This window comes from Triturus cristatus, chromosome 2_2 (genome assembly GCF_964204655.1).
Source record: "Triturus cristatus chromosome 2_2, aTriCri1.1, whole genome shotgun sequence".
Taxonomy (NCBI): domain Eukaryota; kingdom Metazoa; phylum Chordata; class Amphibia; order Caudata; family Salamandridae; genus Triturus; species Triturus cristatus.
In genome coordinates this window covers 669,393,322-669,418,577 of record NC_140582.1, presented here as the reverse complement: position 1 = coordinate 669,418,577, position 25,256 = coordinate 669,393,322, and the positions used below count along the sequence as shown (strand labels likewise).

General features: G+C 45.1%; 1 protein-coding gene across 4 annotated transcripts in view; it reads right to left on the bottom strand.

Annotated features, from left to right (window-relative positions):
* Positions 1–25,256, bottom strand: part of WDR17 (WD repeat domain 17) — a 1,003,384-nt gene that overhangs the window by 298,010 nt on the left and 680,118 nt on the right. For all 4 annotated transcript variants that reach the window (XR_014978161.1, XM_085641859.1, XM_085641857.1 and 1 more), the window contains one exon: positions 19,273–19,372. Coding sequence is in view for 3 of the 4 variants with exons in the window: in XM_085641859.1 (XP_085497985.1) it covers positions 19,273–19,372 (100 nt within the window). In the remaining variant the exon portion in view is untranslated. The remainder of the gene's footprint in view (positions 1–19,272; positions 19,373–25,256) is intronic.

Below are 25,256 nucleotides of genomic sequence, written 5' to 3'. Positions count from 1 at the left end.
TTTGCAGCTGACAACACTTCAAGCTCAACATTTTGTATCTGAACAAACCAACATGAGTTGAAAAAGTAGTGATGTACCTGGAGTTTTCTTCCAACTCGAGTTGATGGTATCCTTTTTTCAGGTCAAGATGGGAAAAGACTTTGTCACTGTTCAGTTGCATGATCATGTCTGCTATGTGTGGACCAGGATGTCGTTCTATCTCAATTGCTATGTTGGCCTGGCGCACATCAACACAGATGCCCACTGCACCTCCACTGACCTTTCTTGACACCACCACTATGGGCGAAACCCATGGCATAGGACTGGTGGAGTGCTTAATGATGTCATGCTTCAACAGCGTTTCTAGGGGGAAAACAAACGAAGGGTCAACCCAGAGTCCCTAGGCACTCGGGTAAGTGTTTGTTAAGAAAAACAATAGTTCCCTTGGGGAAGCTTGAGCCTGTGATACCTTGGTAAAAGAGGTACTTGTGGCCATACGGTTGATTTGAAATAGGCTATCAATTTAAAGGATACCCATATATCCTGCTCTGCATGATCCTGTGCAGATTTTGGATATATACAATGTATATAACACAGTTACTCAAATGCTTGACAAAACATTCCGAATCATAAGATGTAGATGTTCTTAGAGCTTTGTGAAGAATTTTAGGATTGTGCAGAGCAGGATACATGGGTATCCATTAAATTGACGGTCTATTTCAAATCAATCTTATGACCATGAGTACCTCTTTTACCTAGGAAGCACAGGCTCAAGCTTACCCAAGAGGAATCATTGCTTTTGTTAACATCAAGAGCATTTCTAGAACTTTCTCAACAGCTTCTTACAAGTGGAAAGCTACTGTGGTAATGCTAGGCAACAGGACAAATGTCTTCATTGATGTGAAGACGCATTTGAGTCTGCCCAGGCCATGAAATAATGACGGAAACTGACTCACAACTTGAGTGTGGAAGTTGTAATTGAGAGATATCAGTCCCATGTCACCAGTGGTGGCAAAACTGAGTAGGCATGCACTGGACGAGGCTCCTTGAACATGAATTGATGATTACACTAATACAGTTGTGTGTCTCATTGTCACCATAAATGATCCATGACTCTGCCACGGTTTAGAAACAGCCCACATATATACTTTAGTGTTTGACGGGTTGATGCATGGCACAGGCTGTTGAACCTTTCGACTGGCATGATGTTAATGGATGCACCACTGTCCATGATAAAGGTAATGGGGCAACCGTTGACCTTTATTGTAAGCTTTGGGTGTTAGAAATGGGCGTTTGTAGTTGGCAGAGGTAGGCACCTTTGCCAAGTAGGGACCCTTCCTTCTAGTCAGGGTAAGAGGATTACACACTTCAGATAATCCCTGCTCATCCCCTTGGTAGATTGGCACAAGCAGGCAGGCTTATCCCGAAGGCAATGTGTAAAGTATTTGTACTCCAAACACACAATAACACAGTGAAGATTCCACAAATTAACAGCACCCCAGTTTAGAAAAATAAAGTATCTTTATCTAAACCACACAAGACCAAAACGACGAAATTCCAACATATATGTACCAAGATATCACTTTTAAAATGGTTACTTAAAAAATAGGACTGTAGAAACAAAATAGCTCCACCTGGGGCTATTACGATGTTGTGACAGGCACAAATGAAAAATATGGCACCAACCATGTAGTGGGCAAGTCAGGCATGGGGTCCAACTGACCCTCCCAAACAACAGTGCCTTGGAAACGAAGTCAACAGGCTATGCACAGCGTTGTGGAGGTAAGGCATGGGAGCCAAGAGAAGTAGGTTCCCTTCTGCCATTGTAGAGGCAAGGTGTCGAGTTTGTGAGGAGGCGAAGTGTCTAATCCAGGACAGGGGAAGTTAGGTGGCATCAGCGATGAGGCATCAATTTTGGTGAGGCGGTGCAACATCGAAGAGCTCCTGAAGTCTCCCCAGTTGGTTATCGGCTCCGCGGTCACGTGACGCTGGCGGTAATGGTGTCGGTGCAAGTGCTGATGTCAGGATGGGCGATAACTGCAGGCGTCTGAGCTGCGATGTAGGTGAGGTGGTGCATTGTGCACTTCACGAGAGGTGCCCCGGCCTCAGTGCAGGTCGCAGCATCACTGGCGGCAGTGCTGAAGGCGTCGAAGTTGTTCTTCTTTCTTTGCAGCACCAACCACACAATTCTCACAGACCAGGAACTGGAATTGGCACCCTTTTGAATACATGCAGGAGTGCAAATGGGAGTCCAGGTGCTGGTAAGTGGGTTGCTGGTGAAGTTTTTGTGGCTGTGGGACTTCAAAACAGAAAAGGCAAGCACACACAAGCCCTTGGAAATTCTTCTTCAAGCAGGTTCACAGCAAGGTTCCAGTCTTTGTCCTCTCCTTGGCAGAAGCAGCAAACTGCAGGCCAACCAAGCAAAGCACACACAACAAAGGGGCAGTACTCCTCCTTACAGCTCTCTAGCTCTTCTCCTTGGCAGAGGTTCCTCTTGAATCCAGAAATGATCTTATTATCTGGGGTTTAGGCTCCAATACTCATACCCCGTTTTCTTTTTGTTCTTTTTGTGGCAAGCGTCTCTGAGCCAAGTCCCAACCAGTTCTGTCCTATCTGGCCCAGCCTCACTATAGGAGGTGGAGACAGCATTGTGCAAAGGAGACACGGCCTATTCAGGTGCTAGTGAAACTCCTCCGACTACTCTAAATGCAGACCAGATCTATACAGCCCAACTGTGAGCCACCCAGGAAAAGCAGGGCACACCTCAACCCCACCTTGGGACTGTCTAGAGTGAATGCACATCCCCAGCTACTGTCACTCCAAAACCAGAAGATGAAAACACAAACAGACAGAGGCACACAGAATGGTTGAAGAAGAAAATGGCTATTTTCTAAAAGTGGCATTTTCAAACACACAATTCAAAACCCACCTTTACTAAAATATGTGTTAGTAAATTCTGAGTTCCTAAATTCAATTTCTCTATCTTTTCCCAATGGGTAGTTACACTTGAAAGATGTTACAGTGCAGCTCCCATGTTAACCTATGGGACAGACAGCCTTTCAATAGTAAAAACGAAGTACACAGCGTTTCACTATCAGGACATGTAAAACATACCAGTAAATGTCCTACCTTTAACATAAACTACACTCTGCCCATGGAGGTAACTTGGGCCTACCTGAGGGGTGCCTTACATGGAAGAAAAGGGAAGGGTTACGGCCTGGCAAGTGGGTGTACCTGCCAGTTCACATGGAAGTTTAAAACTGCGCGCACAGACACTACAGTGGTAGGTCTGAAACACATTTACAGGGCTACTCATGTGGGTGGCACAATGAGTGATGCAGGCCAACTAGTAGTATTTGACTTATGAGCCCTGGCACACTCAGTGCGCTTTTCTAGGCACTTACCAGTAAACTTTACTATTTTATTTTATTTATTTTATTTTAGTGTTTTATAGAGCACAAACTTGACCTGTTAGGGTATCAGAGCGCTTTACAGGAACAAAACAGTATACAATAGGTTAGAAGTCACAAAAGTACACAATAGTATACGAAGGGGTGAGGTGCTGGGTACATAAGGGATAGAGGGTACGTATGTACATTTTACTTTATACATATTACTCGTGGCAAAGGTCTCAAAAATGTACAATAGAGTAGGAGGTGACGGGGTGCTGGGTACATAAGGGATAGAGGATAAGTATGTACATTTTGCATTATACATTTACTCGTAGCGATCGTCTCAGATGTCTCTGGGGGGTTGAGGCGAAATTTAAGCGAGGAATTTGCCCATAAGGAAGGTTTTGGCATCCTTTTTGAAGCGTGTCAGTGAGGGGATTCTTCTGATGGCGGGTGGGACAGAGTTCCATACTCTTGGTGCGGCCCCTGAGAAGGCCCAATTGTAGTTTTTTTTTTCCCTCAAGCACGCAGGTTGGAGCAAGAGGTCTCTGGTGGACCTGGAGTTTCTGGTTCCTCCAGATACTACGAGTTTCTGTGCAAGATAAACAGGGGAGTTTGAGTATAGTGCCTAGTGCGTGATGCATGCCAGTTTGAGTTGAATTCTGGCCTTGAGAGGAAGCCAATTCAGAGCTTCCAGATGAGGTGAAATGTAGTAGAATTTCCTTATGCCAGTAGGTAGTCTGGCGGCCGTGTTGAGGCAGGCTTTTAAAGGTGCCAGGGAGATCTTGGGTAGTCCAGAGAGGGTAGAACAGCCATATTCCAGTCTAGAGATGACTAGTGCCTGGACTGTCATTTTTAGGTCGGGAGCGTCGAGGAAGGGATTCAGTTTCCAGAGGTAGCTCAGGTGGAATCTGGCTGATTTAGCCATCGAGTTGATGTGGTCTTGCATGTTCAAGTTGCAGTCAAGGGTTATGCCCAAAGAATTGGCCGAGTCCACAATGGTCAGTGGGCAGTTTAGGGCTGTGATAGCCTTAATCTATATCTGAATTCAGGGTTAGTTTTTGGTGGGGAAATTAGGAGAAATTATGTTTTCTTTGCATTGAGTTTGAGTTGATTGGAGGCGAGCCATTGGACAGTTGTTTTCAAGGCCTTATTCAGGGATAGAATCTCCTCGAGGGATGAGGTTTTGATGTACATCTGGGTGTCGCCAGCATACATTTGGTAAGAGATGTTCGCGGAGCGTAGTACTTCGGCAAGCGATTCCAGGAAAAGGTTGAAGAGGGTGGGTAACAGGGTTGAACCTTGAGGGACTCCAACCGTGACCGGGGAGGGGGCAGTCAGGTTACCGTTAATTAGGAATCTCTGTGATCGATTTTGGAGGAAGGACCTAAACCAGTCTAGAACAGAACCATCCAATCTCATTCTACATTTGAGGCGTTCGAGTAATTTTCCATGGTTGACCGTGTTGAAGGCCGAGGATAGATCCAGGAGGATTAGGAGACAAGTTTTGCCTTGGTCGAGGGCTTGGAGGGCATCGTCTACGATGTGGAGCATGGTAGTTTCAGTCCTGTGCCCAGGTCTGAATCCTGATTGGAAGTCGTTAAGTAGATGAAAGTTGTTGATGTGATGGCTTAGCTGCTGTTGCACACACTTCTCCAACACTTTGTCTAAGGGAGGGATATTGGAGATAGGTCTGAAGTTGTCAGGGGAAGCTGGATCCAGAGACGGCTTTTTCAAGATGGGGAGAACTTGGCCGGCTTTCAGAGAGTCAGGTATCGATCCCTGCCTGAGAGAGGCATTGATTATTGCAGTCCAGCTAGGAATGATGGATTGGGCGGTGGCAGTTAAGCAGTTGGAGGGGAGCGAGTCATTAAAGTGGTTGTTCGGGTTTAAGGTAGATAGGATTTTTGAGACAGAGTCTTCATCATAGAGCTTGAAGTTAGACCAGCGTGCTTGGTTTTTGGGTGAAGCTTGTGGGGGCAACGCGGAAGGAGGGGGCAGATCCGGAGAGGGTTGAGAATTTGTGGCGGAGCTGAGTTAGTTTCCTAAGGCTGTGATTTTGTCAGAGAAAAAGGAGGAGAAATCCTCAGATGATATTAGCAACTTGGGGGTTTCTTTTGATGTTTTGGCCAGTTTATTAGATTGGTGTTTGACCAGTTCGAAGAGCTTGCATGGTCTGTTCTTGGCGTTCTCCAGCTCCGATATGAAGAATTCTTTTTTTGCATTGAGGATGTGCCTGTTGTAGGCATTTCTGGCCTGACGGAGAAGTTTTAAATGTACTGCTGAGGGGTGCTGTCTCCAGGTTCTTTCAGATTGTCGGAGGGATCTCCTCTCTTTGCTGAGGGAGCCAGAGAACCAAGGCTTCCTGTCTTTGATTTGGGTTCTTTTTAGTTTTAGCGGGGCTAGGTCATCTAGAATGTTAGATATAGTTGCAGAGTAGTGGTCATTGAGTTCTCTGGCCTTTGTGATATGCGAGGGGGGAGTCAGAATTGCAGCGAGCCTTCAGTTCCCTGAGGTCCAGCTTTTTGGTGTCTCTGACCCAGCATTTTGGAATCACCGGTTGCGGTGCCCTTGTTTTGTGGGTGCCAGGTAATTGGAAGGAGATAGTATGGTGGTCCGACCAGTCGCATGAGTCTATAGAGATAAGTTTAACTGTTGACTCCTTGGAGATGATCCAGTCAAGGGTGGCCCCTTTCGACTGTGTAGGGCGTGTGCAGGCTTGGGTCAGGGCTTGATCGGCCAGGAGGTCTTTGATGGCATTGACATGAGGATTCCTAGGCTCTTTCCAGTGCAGGTTGAAATCACCAAGGAAAATGTCATTAGAGTTGAAGGAAACCTTGGCTGTGATGATTTCCATGAAGTGGTCAGTGAAGGTGTCGTTCATGCCTGGGGGGTGGTAAAAGATGTGCAGATTGCACAGTTGGGTGGAGTTGCTGCAAATGGAAAGGGCGAGGTAGTCGCAGGAGTCTAAGGTGTCCGCTAGAAGTTCCGTGATAATGAGGGTAGAGCGGTAGATGCAGGTGATGCCTCCTATTTTTTGCTGGATTGCCTATCCAGCCTAGCAATGTTGTAGTTGGGAGGGACTAAGAGGTCCAGGCAAGGAGATGAGGATTCGTTGAGCCACGATTCGGTCACGATTGCTAAGTCAAGGTTTTTGTTCAGGATGAGATCAGCGATATCAGCAGCATGCCTGACAGCCGATCAGCAGAGGGGGGTCAGTGGGAGAGATGGGAGTCGGGCGGACAGGGGTACGGGTGCTAGATTGCTATTAACCACGCTTCTGTTACAGAGGGTAGCTGATCTGCTGGGGTTGATGGCGACCGTGCAGATGGCATGGTCGGCACTCACGTCCAGTGGACAGGGGGAAACTGGGGCAGGGTTGTAGTCAAGGGGGATGGCTAGACTTTCTTCTTCTGTGAGGTCTGGTGGGCATGGGGTGGCCAGGGTAGTAGTATTGTAGGAGAGGAGGAGAGCTAGGATTTCCTCCTCCGAGAGGGGGCATGGTTGCTTGCGGGGCGAAGGTGTCTCAGGGGTAGCAGTTGTGGGTGATTGGTGGTATGGGGGGAGGAGTCCCACGGGGGCTTGAGCTTAGGGAGGGAGAGTTCAGCAAGGTGAAGGAGGTTCTTTAGGTCCAGAATGGAGTTATGGATGCTCTGCGTTAATTTGGTTGCTCTGGAGTGCAGAGTTTCGATATCCAAATAGGAGGGAAGTGCTTGAGGGCAGGGGGCAGTGATTCAGGGGCAGTTCTATCGGCATGTGTAGGAGCAGGGGTAGAGGGGCTAGCTCGATCTGTGTCATAGGTCCTTGGAGGAGTATCAGTCTCAAGGACAGAGTGGGGAACTAGCGGGGAGGAGACCGGAGGACTAGCGGCGATTCTACTGGCAAGCCCGGGCGGCGTCCTAGAGGGGTTGGGATGATCTGTGTTGGGAGACTGTGGAGGGGTGGTTTGAAGGTGGCTAGGCACATTAGACTGGCAGGTTGGAGGGTCGTTCGGGCCGGTGTTGGTTACCATGCGAGAGTCATGCACGTGGTTTCTGAGGAGGGTAAAGAGGTCCGCAAATTTATTAAGGTTTTTAGTTGTAGCTTGGATCAGGACAATGCCGTTTTTATAGAGGGTGATGGTGAGGTCAGGTTGCAGGAATGTGGAGGACGCTATAGTGAGCCATATGGAATGTTCCTGGTTGCACGTACATAGAGGAGGTACGCAAAGGTTTTGCGCCAAGAGGAGGTTCTTCTGGAGTAGAAGATGAGGTCATTAATGATTGTGCCATTGTCCGTACTGTATCGCAGGTCAGAGATCAATGACTCAGGGTGCCTTTGTAGGGTGGCATGCTTGAAGGATTTTGCAGCGGTTTTAGAGAGGTTAGGGGGGTAAACCAGAGTATACGAGCTTTCCCCAGTAGCGGCTAGGCCAGGACATGCCATGCTGGCTAAGGTGAGGCACTACTAGTTCACAGAAGCGATGTGGAGAAGCAGGAGTTGATCCAGATGTATCCAATGGTGAGATTTCTTGAGGGAGCAGGATTGTCAGAGCATTAGGGCAGGGGCCCGAGCATACTGGCAATGGTCGGACGTGGGCATCTACGGGGATAAGCTGCCACAGAGACTAGGAAGCCGGACCACCCACCACGCCACTAGTTCTGGGTGATAAGGCAGCTCCTCAATCATCCAGGTAGAGCGGCGACTCGGGTGCGCATCGACGATTCAGCTACAGGGCAGTGATGAGTCTCCAATGAGCCTAGTGCTATCCACCAGGTCTTTTGGTTAGCAAAAAACAGGATTTATGTGCCACTCATCAATCCACAGGAAGGGCAGCATCTAGGGTACACACCAAAGTTACAGTCATTAAAACAGTAAACAGGGTTTATGTGCCACTCATCCATCCACAGAAAGAGCAGCCTCTAGGGCACACGCCAAAGTTTCGGTTATAAGAACAGTAAAGGTGTCTCTATGGAGCTGAGAGATTTCACCCATTTTTTTTTTGTTAGGTTAGCAGAAACAGGCTTTTTGTGCTCTCTTCAGTCAACAAAGTGGAGCAGCAACTCGGGCAAAACTCATGAAGAGCTTAGGAGTTTCAGCTGAGGCACAGGGGAACCAGTAGAAATTAGCCCAAATATGCCAATCATAATTACAATTTACACACGGAGCACTTGCACTTGGACACTGATCAGCAGTGGCAAAGTGCTCAAAGCATCTTAGCCAGCAAAAACGAAATCTATCACACAGCCCATAATACAGGAAGTGGAGGTAAAATGTGGGGGGAAACCACGCCAAGGATGCCAAGGCTAACATTAGGCAATGTATAAATGAATTCCGTTGATTCATGTGGTGGGTCACCTTTATCTTTTGTTCTTCATTACAAGCAGACAAACCTACCTGTTGTTCTTTGGTCATTATCATTATCACACATCCCTCTTCTTCAATGGCGCTCAATATTGAGGTTGACAAGCCTTTGTAGGGTGAACTTGATTATGATTGACCTTGTCTGGTTTCTACTTGTCACAACTGATGTTGTTTTTTGGGCCTGTGGGCGTGGTGAGAATGTTTCTGGAACCTTCTGGCATCAATTTTCTCTTCTTGCTGTGATGTAGTTAGTTTCTTTCTCGCCCTGCAAACTGTTACGAAGTGGTTTTCTTTACCGCAACCTTTGAACGTTTGTCCCATGGCTGGATATTTGTCTTCATGAGGAAATGAAAACCCACATCAGAAACACCGCTTTTTCTTTGGAGGAGGTGTCCACTTGCATGCATCTACCTTGTACTTGTGTTGCTTTTCATGGCCAACACTGATTCATTTTTCAATGTTTCAGCTTCCATATCAGCGGCATGTTGATCTGCTCTTTCCTCGGCTCTTGCAGCCATTAGTACTTTCTCTAACCTGAGCGTTTGTCTCAATATGCGTCTTTTGAAACAGTCTGAAAGACAGCCATTAATGACTCGGAGACATATGGCTTCTTTATCATTAAATTAAAAAAACTTGCAGTGTTTGATAAGCATATCAAGTCTCTCAACAAACTCATTCATCGTCTCACCAGTTTGCTGTCTTGCTTGATAGAAAATGTACCTTTTATAGTCGACATTCTGACCATCAGATTGAACTTGACTTTAACACTTCCATGGTTTGACGGTATGATACTGCATAAGCTTGTGATTTTTCCTTTATGACTTCTTTAACTCCTTCATCTGCAAGGTTCTTTAAATATTTAACGATTTTCTTATCCTCTACTTCTTCTAGGGCATCTATGAAGTCATTGAACTTCTCGATCCATGCAGTCTGCCTGGCGCCAATATTCGGCTACTTAGCGGTGTCGAATGGTGGTGGTGGTTTCAGAAACACAGCTGCATCATACTTTGAGTTTTTTCCACTGATGTCGAAAGCATATGCTTCTCCGATGACGGCAGCTGTTCTTCTGGGCCAGTACCTTCTGCAAGCACTGGTCATGTGCTTGTACATGGGTCATCACGCCCAATCGGAGGTTGTAAAGCGCCATCTTTTTTCTTGATGGTAAGTAATGATTTCACCTCCTGTGCTTGTTCATCACTGCTTTTAGCTTTCTGCAACGTACTTGATTGTGGCAGCCTTTAGCATTTTGCTTTCTCTCAATGATGACTCTGTGTTAGGCTGTGGAGCATCTCTTCTTTTGACCTTACCAGGGTTTTTCTGGCAGGCTTTTCGAATGCGCTCCTTCACAGGGCCTTCAACTTCTTCGAGGGCCGTATATGGGCTGCAGCAGGGCTTCAACTCCACACACGCTAATGTAAAACTGCTTCTCATCGACTTGGGCGCCTGGGTTGAGTCCGTCCAGAACCGCAAAGGTCCGAGTGCACATAGTCTCACAAAACTATAACCACTTTCTGTTCACCTCAGCACCCTTAGCTGGCAACATGGAACCTCTGAGACCAGGCCGAGGCCCATTAAGCATTTATCTTTAAACAACCTAACAAAAGTTATAGCGCTTACTTTGGAGTTTTGTGATGAAATATCTCCTTGCTCTTTATTTATCCTGTTACTGTCTTGGCTACAATGTCATGAAAAAATGTTTTAATGAGCAAAGTCAAAAGTAATGTACCACGTACTTTCTCCCCCAAATGTCTGGACTCTGTTCCTGTATAGTCACAAAATAAACTCTCCCTTTTTTCTGACACGCAAGGACTGCTCATGTCTGTAAAGTTAATGGATGACAGCACACCGAGTGCTTAGTTGGGATTTGGGCTATTCCTTTTGCAATTTTTTATACAGCCTGAACTCAACCCAAACTTATTGGAGCTTTTTACCTAAGCACCAGTTACATTACACAAGGTCACATTATTAGTATTTATTTTTGCTACGCACAAGGAGATTACTCGATTTGCCTAGAATCACAGGATTTTGAGCAGACACAGGGACTCAAACTGTTTCCCCAGTTACAAAGTCAGCAGCCCCGGCCATAGAGCCATATCCTAGCCTCATGGGTCAGCGCCTGAGAATAATCCTTTTCTCTGCAGTTTTCAGCATCTGAAATGTCAATTGCTGCTGTCTATGTGATGGCAGATTTTGCGGAATTTCTGATGTTCAGGCTGGGTTTCTTGAAGTGAGAGGTCTCAAGGTTACATATACTTTGCTAAACTGCAGCCAACACTCGGGCACACATGCATGTTCCTGCATTTGTCTGAAAATAAAAAGGACCAAGGGAGCTCCATTCATGATAAAACAACACGCAGTCTGGCTGCATGTTGGAAAGATTGCCAATTTTCTTTTTTTAATCAAAGTTTGTGCACGCGAGAGCAAAGAAAAAATAACGGCGCGGCTCAGGAGCATTTAGAAGCTACTGGGCCTATCAAAAGAACAAAAAAAAACAATCTTTGTCAGTTTCAAGAGGAGAAAGGAGCAAGCAGGGGCTGTATGATGGTTGCTACCAGTCACTCGTAGTTGTAAGTGTACACAGTTGCAAATGGAAAAGCGAATCCATGGTTGTACTGGATCCAGGCCTGGAGGAGTCTTTTTCCAAAACGACCACTTACAGGCAATTTTCTATCCAGGTGAATCACATCTGCGCCCTCCTGTGATTTGGATTTTTTAACACTGCACACCAAACACAGTGTGACGCAGATGTGTTTCTTCACACATTTGTATAGTCCTGAGGAAGACCCGCTGTGATGTTTAACAATTAGCACATACACACAGAGTCGAAAATTTGATATTAATTTGAGCTGTTGACAATTGAAAAACGGACATTCTTCCACTGCATATTTTTGTTGTATACTACGTTTATGTCATTCATGATTTCTTGTTTTTAGACGCATGTGTCCACCTTGTCACCAAGTCACGCTTCTATGTAGTTTTTTATATTGTTTGTGTAACAGCCACATAACACTTCATTTCTTAAATAGGTGTGCAACTTGGATGTGTGATTGAGAATATACCAAGTAATCACATTCTTTGGTGTATTGCGTTTAATCATTAATAGATTCTGAGCATGCCCGATGTTGATTAACATGAGCCCAGTCCTGTAAATCTTTTTGACCTTTTGTTGGTCTCTATATATAGGTGCATTAATCAATCACCGATTTCACACAAAGAAATTGTGTCTCCCAACAGAACTCACTGTAGTTCTAAAAAAGTGTTTACCCAGGTTCTGAGGGACACAGGGCAACCCTGTTATAATTAATTGTACCTGGAGAATAGACAGCCTCCAGAAAATCTCAGCCTGATCTTTCTGATCCTCCTACCTTGTTTTATCCATCTAACACTGGAAAGTCTCATACTCCTGACTTCACTGTAAATCCAATGTATAGTGAATTTAACAAAGTTGGGTGTGTTAGGGAAGAAAGTATGTGCATCAGATCTGGGCCTCAGATCATCCAATACCACCATACTCCTTCCCATCTATTCCCCACACTACACCACCTTTATCGAGGAAGAACTTAAGAAAATATTGACCTGCTCCATCTGATCATCCTTATTTGTCTAGCCATCCAACACATGGAAAAAATCTCATGGATAGGCAATCAAACATGTTGGATGCTTTACAAAGGAAACTGCTTCAGGAAGTCCGTCCCTCTACTGAAAAAACCTTCAGTGGACCCCACCTACCTCAAGAACTTCAGACCGATCTCCTTACTCCCGAACCCGGCGAAAGTCATTGAAAAAGCCGTCAACAGTCAACTCGCCTCCTTCATATATGAAAATAACATCCTCAACTCCTCCCAATCAGGTTTCAGGAAGAACCACAGCACTGAAACTGCCCGTATTGCCATGACAGATGCCATCCACTCCCTCCTCGACAGAGGGAAGACTGTAGCCCTCATCCTCCTGGACCTCTCCGCAGCCTTCGACACAGTCTTACACTGCACCCTAGCTCGCAGACTCTACAATGCAGGAATCTGGAACAAAGCCCTCGACTGGATCCGCTCATTCCTCTCCGGCAAAATGCAGCGAGTCAGACTCCCTCTCTTCCTCTCGGATCCCAAAGCAACCAACTGCTGAGTCCCCCAAGGATCCTCCATCATGCCCACCCTGTTCAACATCTACATGGCCCCGCTCTCATCCATCGTCAGATCACACAAACTCAACATTGTATCGTTTGCAGACGACACCCAACAGATCCTCTTCCTATCCAACGAGGCCCAACATCTCCAAACAACAACTTTCAAGACGGTATGGAAGCAGTCGCCAGGTGGATGAAAAACAGCTGCCTACAACTAAACGCAGACAAATCCGAAGTACTCATCATGGACCCACAACCTGACGCCTGGAACAACGCCTCCTGCCCTCGAGAACCCTCCCTCCTCCACTGACTATGCAGGCAACCTCGGAATCATCCAGGACTCCGAACTCAAAATGGACCACCAAATCAGCGCTGTCACCTCCTCCTATTTCCGCACCCTCCGTCTGCCAAGCCAAGTCGTCCCTGACCGGAGACAAGCATCCTGTGACCGGTTTCGGGGTAACACCCCTCTTCAGCCAGGCTAGCTTGAATTCAGTGGCAAAGTGAGCAAGGGACCCATGTCTGGGAATACCCTGCCAACTTAGGGCGAACAAAGCAAACACAAGGAGGTGATGGACAGAGTGCTGAAAGTTTTCAGGCACTCACCCCCAATCAGAGATCTGGATTGAATCCATCATCGTTCTGTAGCTCACTTCGCCACCCCAGTTCACTCTCAGCTATATGCAAATCAGTCTTGGCCCTGTGCCTCATGGGAACAGTCAAGCCCGAACTGCCAAGCCAAGTCTTCCCTGGACCGGAAACAAGCATCCTGGGACCGGTTTCAGGGTAACACCCCTCTTCAGCCAGGCTATATGGAATCCAGTGGCAAAGTGAGCAAGGGACCCACGTCTGGGCATAGCCTGCCTAGTTAGGGCGAACAAAGCAGACACAAGGAGATGATGGACGGAGCGCTGGAACTTTTCAGACACTCACCCCCAGTCAGAGATCTGGGCTGAATCCATCATCGTTCTTTAGCTCACTTCGCCACCCCAGTTCAGACTCAGTTATATGCAACTCAGTCTTGACTCTATGCCTCATGGGAACAGTCCAGCCCGAACTGCCAAGCCAAGTCTTCCCTGGACCGGAAACAAACATCCTGGGACCGGTTTCGGGGTAACACCCCTCTTCAGCCAGGCTAGCTTGAATCCAGTGGCAAAGTGAGCAAGGGATCCATCTCTGGGCATACACTGCCAACATAGGGCGAACAAAGCAAACACAAGGAGATGATGGACGGAGCACTGAAACTTTTCAGACATTCACCACCAGTCAGCGATCTGGGTTGAATCCATCATCATTCTTTAGCTCACTTTTCCACCCCAGTTGAGACTCAGCTATATGCAAATCAGTCTTGACCCTGTGCCTCATGGAAACAGTCCAGCCCGAACTGCCAAGCCAAGTCTACCATGGCCCGGAAACAAGCATCCTGGGACCGGCTTTGGGGTAACACCCCTCTTCAGCCAGGCTAGCTTGAATCCAGTGGCAAAGTGAGCAAGGGACCCACATCTGGGCATACCCTGCCAACTTAGGGCGAATCAAGCAAACACAAGGAGAGGATGGACGGAGCGCTGAAATGTTTCAGACACTCACCCCCAGTCAGAGATCAGGGTTGAATCCATCTTCGTTCTTTAGCTCACTTCGCCAAACCCCTGGCTGATGAGGGGTGAAACCCCAAAACCGGTCCTAGGATGCTTGTTACCAGTCCAGGGAGGACCTAGCCTGGCAGTACGGGCTGGACTTTTCCCATTGGGCACAGGGTCAAGACTGATTTGCATATGGCTGGGTTCAAACTGGAATGACATGGTGAGCAAAAAAACGAGGGATTTAGGCCCAGATCTCTGTACTGGGGTGAATGTATGACATTGTTCTACATTCTGTCCATCATTTGTTCTTTTTGCGTTTGTCACCCCGAGTGGGACGGGTGCGCCCAGTCGTGGGTCCCGTGCTCTCCATGCCACTGGAGTCAAGCTATCCTGGCTGATGAGGGGTGAAACCACGAAACTGGTCCTAGGATGCTTGTTTCCAGTCCATGGAGGACCTAGCCTGGCAGTTCGCAGTGGACTGCTCCCATCGGGCTGGACTTTTCCCATTGGGCACAGGGTCAAGACTCATTTGCATATGGCTGGGTTCAAACTGGAATGACATGGTGAGCAAAAAAACGAGAGATTTAGGCCCAGATCTCTGTACTGGGGTGAATGTATGACATTATTCTGCATTCTGTCCATCAATTGTTCTTTTTGCGTTTGTCACCCCGAGTGGGACGGGTATGCCTAGACGTGGGTACCGTGCTCTCCCTGCCACTGGAGTCAAGCTAGCCTGGCTGATGAGGGGGGAAACTCCGAAACCAGTCCTAGTATGTTTGTTTCCAGTCCAGGGAGGACCTAGCCTGGCAGTTCAGGCTGGATTGTTGCCATTGGGCACAGGGTCAAGAATGATTTGCATATGGCTGGGTTCAAACTGGAATGACATGGTGAGCAAAAAAACAATGGATTTAGGCCCAGATCGCTGGGGTGAATGTATGACATTGTTCTGCATTCTGTACAGCAATTGTTCTTTTTGTGTCCTCTGAAAGACCTTTAACTAGATTCCCCTCGAACGCAGGAAAACCGTCACCCACGCCCTCATCAGCAGCAGACTGGAATACGACAGTGCACTCTACGTCGGGATCAACAAGAAACTCACCCACAAAACTCCAGAACGTGCAGAACGCCTCCGCCAAACTAATCCTCTACCTACTGCACCACTGCCACATCACCCAACATCAACAACACCTGCTGACACTACACTAGTTCCCCGTCGAGAAGAGAATCACCTTCAAACTTCTCACCCACAACCACAAAGCCATCCACAATGCCTGACCCACCTACATGAACCACTACCTCTCATTCCACGTACCCCAAAGATCCCTCCACTCTGCCCTTGCAACGGTACTGCGCATCAAGAACACCAGAACAGGAGGTCACTCCTTCTCCTTACTGGTCTGAAAACAATGGATGTAGTTGCTTGTTCTATGGAGACTTCATTTTTCAAATATGTGTACAAGTTGAATGTATGATTGAGTATATACCAAGTAATTACAGTCTTTGGTGTGTTGTGTTTAACCATTTATAGATTCTGAGCATGCCCGATGTTGATTGCCACAAACCAAGACTTGTAAATCTTTTTACCCCTTTTGTTGGTCCCTATATATAGGTGTATTAGTCAAGCACCAATATCATGCAAAGAAATTGCGTCTCCCAGCAGAACTCACTGTAGCTCTATAAAAAAATCTTCCACTGGTACAGCACACTGGAGTTTAAACCACAATTCCTTTTTTTGATCTTTCAATGCTTCTTTAAAGAGAAGGATGTCACCCAATACCTGCTTCCCTAAAGAAATCCCCGTGAACAGAAAAGAGTTCTGCTGCTGCTTGTATGATCAACGCTCAATGTCTCCATTTCAAAAGCTGCAAAATAAGCATATTCAGCCACAACTGACACCACAGGTTTAGGTACCTCTATCTTGGTGATATATACAACCCAATAGCATTAAAAGATCAATGATCAGATGGGTGTTAGCGACTGACGGGGGCAAAGAACATCCATCTTCATCAGTCCTTAGTGGGCTGGTTAAGCACATTAACAAAATCAACTCATCGGATTCAGACCCCAGACATACCAATTTATCCTTGTAAAACATGTTTCCCTTAACATTTATGAAATCCTGAGAAGGTGATATCTCAATTTCTTTTACTTGCATTTCACAAACTGCAGATTCTACTCTCCCAGAAGGGTACTTTGGCCGAAGTCTACAACAGCAGCAAGGACTCTTCTACGGAAGTCAATACCAAAGCAAGTTTTGAAACCAGCAATGGAACAGGCTGGTTAAAGACTTCAAACCCGTCAAGATGGGGACGCTGAAGAGCCAAGGTGAAGTTGTCACACGGCTGAAACAGCTGGAGTTGTCATTGCAAGAGGAGTGGTGCTTACTTTTACGTTTTTAACATCTTTGCCCAGGAGGCAGGAGGGAGATTAACAGCCAGATCTAGAGTCTGGTGGACAGTACTCCTGCCCACCAGGGTTGAAGGATATTATGTCTGTCACTCTGCAGACTACCATCTACAAAATGAAGAAATCACCCCTGGCCCAGTGGCGATCTTTGTACTGTGACAGGAGCTTCCATTATGGCAGTTTCTGTCAATGTACAAACCTTCGGTGGTGACAGCTATTTGGTATTTCATAGGTAAACAAAAAACAAAAAAGAAATGACCTCCCCCTTACCAACTAAATTTTTTCCCGAGTGTGGGGTTCTTTATTTTTTTTCTGTCGTACTGTCATGTTTCATCTGGCTGTGAGAGACAGAAAAAAAAGATATTAGCGCATCCTCCCTAATTAGGGCAGGTGGAGCAAAGCCCTTCTTCCTATGGCTCATATTCCATCAGGCCCTTGAAGGAAACTAACAGCCCTCTAGCCCATAAATAGGGTGGGCAGATTGTCAGTTTGATCGATACGGTACTCTGTCGTGTTTGCAACAGAACATCCAGTCTGTCAAACTTGAAATCATCCCCAAGCCTGATACATAGTTCTAGTTTTATATGGAGGAGAGTTTGATTTTAAATGCATGAAGGCCCTGTTGAGTTTGGTCTCTCTACCCTTTAGTGCCTTAGGATCAATCTGTTGGCAAAGATCACGGGATGCAAAGTTGTGACCATTACCATGGCAATCATAAAGAAACATTTCCACTGCTGCACATGGCACTATGGGCCATATATATTAAGGGTGGGCGTAGTCCGCGAAGTAGCACTTCGCGAAGCTACGCAAAGTGAAGTTCGCACTACGCGAGCTACGCGTAGCACTTCGCGAACTGCGTAGTAACATGTTCGCACTGTGCAAGATGTTGTTTTCAATGATTGCACAGTGCGGACAAGCAACCGGCACTGTGCAATCATTGAAAATGGCATCTTGCACAGTGCGAGCTGTAGTTTTCTGCTGCTCGAGTTGATTTTTACTCGAGCGGCAGCTTTCTCAACGTGAACTGGTAGTTTTTCATCGCGAGCGGTCGTGAGCATACGCGACCCCTCGCAATGAGAAACCTGACCTCCTCGCGTTGGGAATCTCGCCGGGAGGTTTATTTTCCATGCTCGCGATCGCCAAGGAAAAAGTCTCGCTGGGATGTCATTTTGCTTGCTCGCAGTCGCCAACTTGACGTTGAGGACCGCGAGCAAGCAAAAAATGACCGCAGCACTACGCAACACTACGCTACGCGTGTTCGCACTGTGCTACGTGCAGTTCGCGTAGTGCGAAGTAGCGCAAACTTCGCAAACTACGCGAGCGTAGCGTAGTGCTTCGCCCAGGCTTAATATATATATCAAGCCTTTTTCCCGTTTGCAAACAGTCAGATTCTCAGAATAGGCCCGTTTGTGAATAGGAAAAGGCTTTTTGGGATGTATCATCCCAAAAGGCCATCGCAAAATAGAGAATTGCAAAATTTGCGATTCTCTATTTTGCGAATGCAATTAAGGAATTGCACATTGCGATTCCCTAAATGCAATTCTGGAAGCACCAGAAATTTGCTATTTGGCCTTAAGGAATTGCAAATAACCACCAACTTCAAGTTGTGATTTTCTTTAAAAAAGCACCTTTTTGATTATTTTAAAGTGCCACATGTCGCACATACATGTATGTGTGCAAAATGTGCACACATGCATATTTCAGGGGTGCAACAGGGTGTCCTTTTGGCACTCTTGCAACCTTGAAATTGCATTCTCAATTTGCGATTCTCTAATTGGTAATCACAAATTGAGACGGTCTTCCCATTCATTCCTATGGGCCCCCTAGCCCGTAGGAATGAATGGGAAGGTATTCCTTATTTGCGAATCTCAAATTGCAATTTGCAAATGAGGAATATGTAGGATTCGCAAAATTTTTAGCACATCCTGCATACATTGCATTTTGCTATTCTCTAATTGAGATTTGCTAAAAATCACAATTTGAGAATAGCAAAACTCTTTTTTGATACATTTGCCCCATATATGGCAGTCAATATGCCATTTGCATTGGAACCACTAGATGCCACCAATGATTCATAGAATTTCTACCTAAAGCCGGTCATGAGGAATAGTTAATAAGAACATTCCAAGACCCTGTATGGTTCCTTGAAAGGGGTTCAAGTAAGGAATCTGCTGGAGTCATTATCACTAAGAAAGTAAAGACTAAGAGAGCATATCTGTAGTCACTGCTCTTGTCATTGTCTATTTAGAATGGCAATAACAATAACAGAGGCTCCATTCTGAAACTAGACACAGAAAATACAAAATCAAGTCAAATAATCTAGCATATGATATTGGAAAATTAATTTGCTTATATGAAAATGACAGATAAATGAGCAAAAATATTTTAGGCATAAGGCTGCTTCCCACGGTGTAAAAGTAAATCTATATGGAGTTGTATTTCATTGTACCTCAATATTATCCACAGCCAAGTGACAGCATGCTGCAAGTACTGCTCGACTGTCCTGAAAGTACCACTCTGCTAGTCCTTTACTGACCCGGTGGAGGAGTCTGGAAAAGATCAAAGTAACACGGAAACATTCAAGTAACTTTGCAGGCACATGGTGGTCACTATTCTAGTCAGTTCATATTAGAAAGGCTTGGGGCAGATGATATTAAACTAAAAAAGAAAAACCACTATAAGACTGGAAGAGTTGGAGTTCAAAACATTCAAGACACTTTCCCAATTATTTTCCAGATCAGCAATATTAACATGGAGCTCTTCACAAATTTTAATATGGCCCTAACCTTTTTTTACTGGATTTCAAAAACAATTCTAGACTAAGGGCCATATTATGAGTTTGGTGGTGCAAGAGCGGGACCGCCCAACTTCCGCACCGCCAAACCCATGTACAAACCGTCCGCCAGATTAGGAGTTTTCTCCTGTCTGGTGGGCGGTTCTTTGGCGTTCTTAAGGTAGTGCTTATGAAATAGGCACCGCAATGGGAATGAAAAGGCAGTACCTGCGCGGCATGGCCTGCTGCAGTCCATGCCATGCAGGTACTGGTGTGCATGCTAGTGGGTTAATATCTGGATACCGGATCACCAGCTGAAAGCCTGTCACCTCTCTTTCCTGACAAGGAAATTATCCACATCCTCTTGTTCCTATCTGTCTTCTTGGCAAGCTGCCATTTCCTTGGCCCTGACCATCAGCTATAGTGGATAAGTTTGTGTGTAGATTTTGAAATAAGAACTCTATGAGTGCCCATTTGACCTTTGTAAAGTAATCTACTGGCAGTTTGCATGACAAGGTTTTTTAATAAAAAAAAGAAATAAACTAATCCATGAGGCACATAGAGACACTTAAATGGCTGAAATACGGACCCATAATAGTATTTTAACCCTTCTATGCCGAGGATGTAACCACGGCTACGGTGCTGCTGTGCCAAGGACTTAACCATTATGTCCTCGGAACAGCAGTAAGAAATACCTCTGCTGTGAACAGGAGAGGGACTTCTTGTTTTTTCTTTCAGCCTGGGGAGCTGGGGAAGAACTTCCAAAGCTACCCGAGGCTTTCTTTTTTCAGTGTAGTGACGATCGGTGCGCATGGCGTGCCTACGTCATTACACTGGAAGTGAAAGTGAAATAAGCTCATTTCACTTTCACTACCTATGTCCTCATGGGTTTATCTCAGCCCCCTGAGCACATAGGCAAATGGAAGGGGTAATGCTGGAAAGGGGAGCATCTCCCATTTTCAATAGTACCCTTCCCTAGTGAATCCTTGCGTGCCACAAGAGGGGGATCACCAAGTATCCACCCACTAGACACCAGGGAGGGGGAACAGCCCCTTGGAAAAGGGTGTTTGCTCCCCCATATAACTTTGGGCGTGGGTGTGCCAATACCCCACCTCCTTAAACAAAAGGGGCACTCATTCTGCCCCTCGGAAGGCAGATGGGGGTTATTACCCCCGATCTGTCCCAAGGGGGGCAAAAGCCACTAGACACCAGGGATTCTTTTCTTGTGAAAACTTAGGGGTGGGGCTGCCCTAAATGGACATTATAATGCACCCACCCCTCCAAAAGCGTAGATGGGGCAATAGCCCACTATCTGCCCCCCGGGGGGGAAGTAGAAAGCCCACTAGGCATCAGGGATGTTTTTTTTAATAAAAGGGACAGTCTTTTTGCCCCCGGGAGGCAGATGGGGGTTATTACCCTCGATCTGCCGCCTAGCCTGGGACCAAAAACGCAGGTGCCCCCTTGCAAAGCAAGCTTGTTTTGTTATACATAATTTTGATGGCTTCACAATATGTTTTGGGCCCTTCCCTGTTGTGGGTACTTGGCCCACCCACACAAGTGAGGTACCATTTATATCGGAAGACCTGGGGTAATGCTGGGTGGTAGGAAATATATGTAGGCCCGGCGATCCCACAACTTTACCACACAGAAATGTGAGGAAAATGTGATTTTTAAGCTAAATATGAGGTTTGCTGAGGATTCTGGGTAAACAATCATTGGGGGATTTGCACAAGCTATACCTCCCTGGACTCCCCCAGGTTTCTAGTTTTCAGAAATGTTTGGGTTTGGAACATTTTCCCTAGATGGCCGTCGAGCCCGGGACCAAAAACGTGTATGTCTCCACAATAGGTTTTAGACCATTTCCTGTTGCAGGCACTAGGCCTACCCACACAAGTAAGGTACCATTTTTATTGGCTGACTTGGAGGAATGCTGAGTGGGTGAAAGTTTTTGGCGCCCCGCAGATTCCAGAACTTTCCATCATAGAAAGTTTAGGAATTTTTTTTACATTTTTTTTTTTACAAAGTTTTAGGTTTGCAAGGGATTCTGGGTAACAGAACCTGGTGAGAGCCACACAAGTTACCCCATGCTGGATTTCCCTGGGTGTCTAGCTTTAATTTTTTTTTACAGGTTTGCTAGGTTTTCCTAGGTGCCGACTGAGCTAGGGCACAATATCCACAGCTAGGCACACTGCAGAAAAGTGTCTGTTTTCTCTGGAAAATTGTGATGTGTCCATATTGCGCTTTGTGCAGTTTCGTGTTGCGGCCACTAGGCCTACCTACACAAGTAAGGTACCATTTATATTGACAGACTTGGGGGAATGCTGGGTGGGTGGAAGTTTGTGGCTCCCCACAGATTACAGAACTTTCCATCACGGAAATGTGAGGAAAATGTTTTTATTTACAAAGTTTGAGGTTTGCAGGGGATTCTGGGTAACAGAACCTGGGAAGAGCCACACAAGTCACCCCATCCTGGATTCCCCTGGATGTCTAGTTTTACAACATTTACAGGTTTGCTAGGTTTCCCTAGGTGCCAGGCGAGTTAGGGCCCAAAATCCACAGCTAGGCACATTGCGAAAACTGGGTCAGTTTTCATTTGAAAAATGTGATGTGTCCACGTTGTGTTTTGGGCAGCTTCCTGTTGCAGACACTAGGCCTACCCACACAAGTGAGGTACCATTTTTATCGGGAGACTCAGAGAAATACGGAATAGTAGAACAAGTGTTATTACCATTTGTCTTTCTATGCAATTCTGCCTTCCAAATGTAAGACAGTGTGCAAAAAAGAAATCATTTTGAACAATACCCTCTAATTCACATGCTAATATGGGTACCCACAAATTCAGAGATGCACAAATATCCACTGCTTCTAAACTCCACATCTTGTTCCAATTTCAGAAATACATAGGATTCCCTAATACCGATTTTTTGCACTTTATATTTTACCAAATGATTACTGTATACCTGGTACACAATGAAAAACCATTGCAAGGTGCAACTCATTTATTGGCCCTGGGTACCTCGGGTTCTTGGTGAACCTACAAGCCTCATATAACCCCGCAACCAGAAGGGTCCCGTGGACATAACAGTATATAGCTTTCAAAAATCTACCATAGTTAGAAGAAGTTATAGGTGATAATGTAGGCACAAATGACTGTTTTACACAACTAAATTTCAATATTATTTTATTTGAACTGTTACTTTCCATAAGAAAACCTTGAAGGATCTACACAAATGACCCCTTGCTGAATTCAGAATGTTGCCTACTTTTCGGAAATGTATAGCTTTCCATTATTGGTTTCACACCCATTTCTACCACTAACTGGAAGGAGGTTGAAAGCACAAAAAATAAGGAAAAATAGGCTATGTCCCAGTAAAAGCTAAAACTGTGTAGAAAATGTTGGTTTTCTGACAGAGGTCTGCCTGGTCCTGAAAGCTGGGAAGAAGGGGATTTTAGCACCACAACCCCTTCATTGATAACACTATTTGCAGAGAAGAAACCATATGCTTTTTTCGGCAGCACTTTTATCCCATTTTAACCCCCCCGAAAAACACATTTAGCTGTATTTTGCCAAATTTCTCAGTGCCCTCCAGGGGAATCCACAAACCCCTGGTACCTTTAGAATCCTCTGGATGTTAGAAGAAAAGGATGCAAATGTGGCGTGGATACCTTATATGGACAAAAGGTTACGGGGGCCTAAGCGTGAACTACCCCAAATAGTCAAAAAATGGCAAGGGTGGAGAGGCCTGGCAGCGAAAGGGTTAATGTAAGACTAGTTTTAACCCTGCATTTCCCTAGTGCACCAATCTCTTATGGTTGGCCCATCTTTTAATATTAATATTGTATATTTGTTTTGTGGATTATGCTACAAAGTTGCCTTGTGGTGTTTTAGAGAAATATTAATTATTTTTTATCATCTTCTTTAATGATACTGTGTTTACCAATTTCAGAAGGATGATATTGCTGTAAAAGAAATTCAAAACGTTGCTTGCACGTTGCATGAAGATGTCCGCAGTAATCCTTTAACTATATCATCATTAAAGTTTATATCAAGTTATTGAGCCGTACAATTCATGACAGTCACTTATCACAAAGGATCGAACCAAAATAATTTCAAAGGATCAATTACTACGAAAATGAACATCACCAGAAGGATATCAAATCTCAAAAACTATAAATATTACCTCTAATAAAGAAAAGGGGAACAAAGACTGAGGGAGAGGCAGAAAAGTGAAAAATCACATTTCGCAGTTATCCGACTTCACATGACGCTACAATTCCCAACCAAACTGTGATCCTTCAGATTTCTAGCAACAGCCTGTACATCAGATATTAGAATGCCAAGTTTCATCATCATCAGATTAGGACACCTGAAAATTATTTAGTTAGTCTTGGTCAGGATGCATCAATGTAAACACTTTGGGCCCGATTCACAGAACTAATTTAAGACAAAATCCTAAACTTACTACCATTTTTGTATTCACAGAAGGCACTTACTCATTTTGGTATTCACAGAAGACAGTTACTCACTTCGGTATTCACAGAAGTTAGGAGTCCTAACTTTAGGACTCCTAAATGCCTTCTGTGAATACAGAAAGTCTTAAAATTAGGATTTTTCTCAGTTTAGGAGTCCTAAAGTTTGGACTCCTAACTTTACTACTACTAAACTGAGAAAAATACTAATTTTAAGGCTTTCGGTATTCACAGAAGGCATTTAGGAGTCCTAAAGTTAGGAGTCCTAACTTTACTACTACTAAATTAAGAAAAATCCTTATTTTAAGACTTTCGGTATTCACAGAAGGCATTTAGGAGTCCTAAAGTTAGGAGTCCTAACTATACTACTACTAAACTGAGAAAAATCCTAATTTTAACGCTTTCGGTATTCACAGAAGGCATTTAGGAGTCCTAAAGTTAGGAGTCCTAACTTTACTACTACTAAATTGAGAAAAATCCTAATTTTAAGACTTTCGGTACTCACAGAAGGCATTTAGGAGTCCTAAAGTTAGGAGTCCTAACTATACTACTACTAAACTGAGAAAAATCCTAATTTTAAGACTTTCGGTATTCACAGAAGGCATTTAGGAGTCCTAAAGTTAGGACTCCAAACTTCTGTGAATACTGAAATGAGTAAGTGCCTTCTGTGAATACCAAAATGGAGTAAGTGCCTTCTGTGAATACCAAAATGGTAGTAAGTTTAGGATTTTGTCTTAAGTTAGTTTGTGAATCGGGCTCATAGGTTATTCCCACCCTTACCTTTCCAAGTTGATCTGGGAATCAGAGTGAGAACTCATAGTTAATGGCAAGGAGTTATCATGTTCTCGAACGACTTCCTCTGCCCTTAAGCCGACACTCCTCAAATCAGGTACGCTTAATATCTTGCAATATGTACATCTTAGTCTCAGAAGCTCAGTCGCACAACTATGTCAGGTTGCAGTGGACTGACAAATCAATCCACCACCAGGGGGTTCTATTATCAGGGTTTTACCTTGAATAATGCATTTCTCAAAGAGGATGATTTTCACTACTGATCTGATTTGATTTGAAGTTTTGTAAAGCGCTTGATGGCCCGAGGCATCTTGGCGCTGCTGCCCAGCAAATGCCAGATTGCTACGAATGATAGAAGTATTGTTTACTTAGTTGATAAATGAGGAAACTCGATTTTC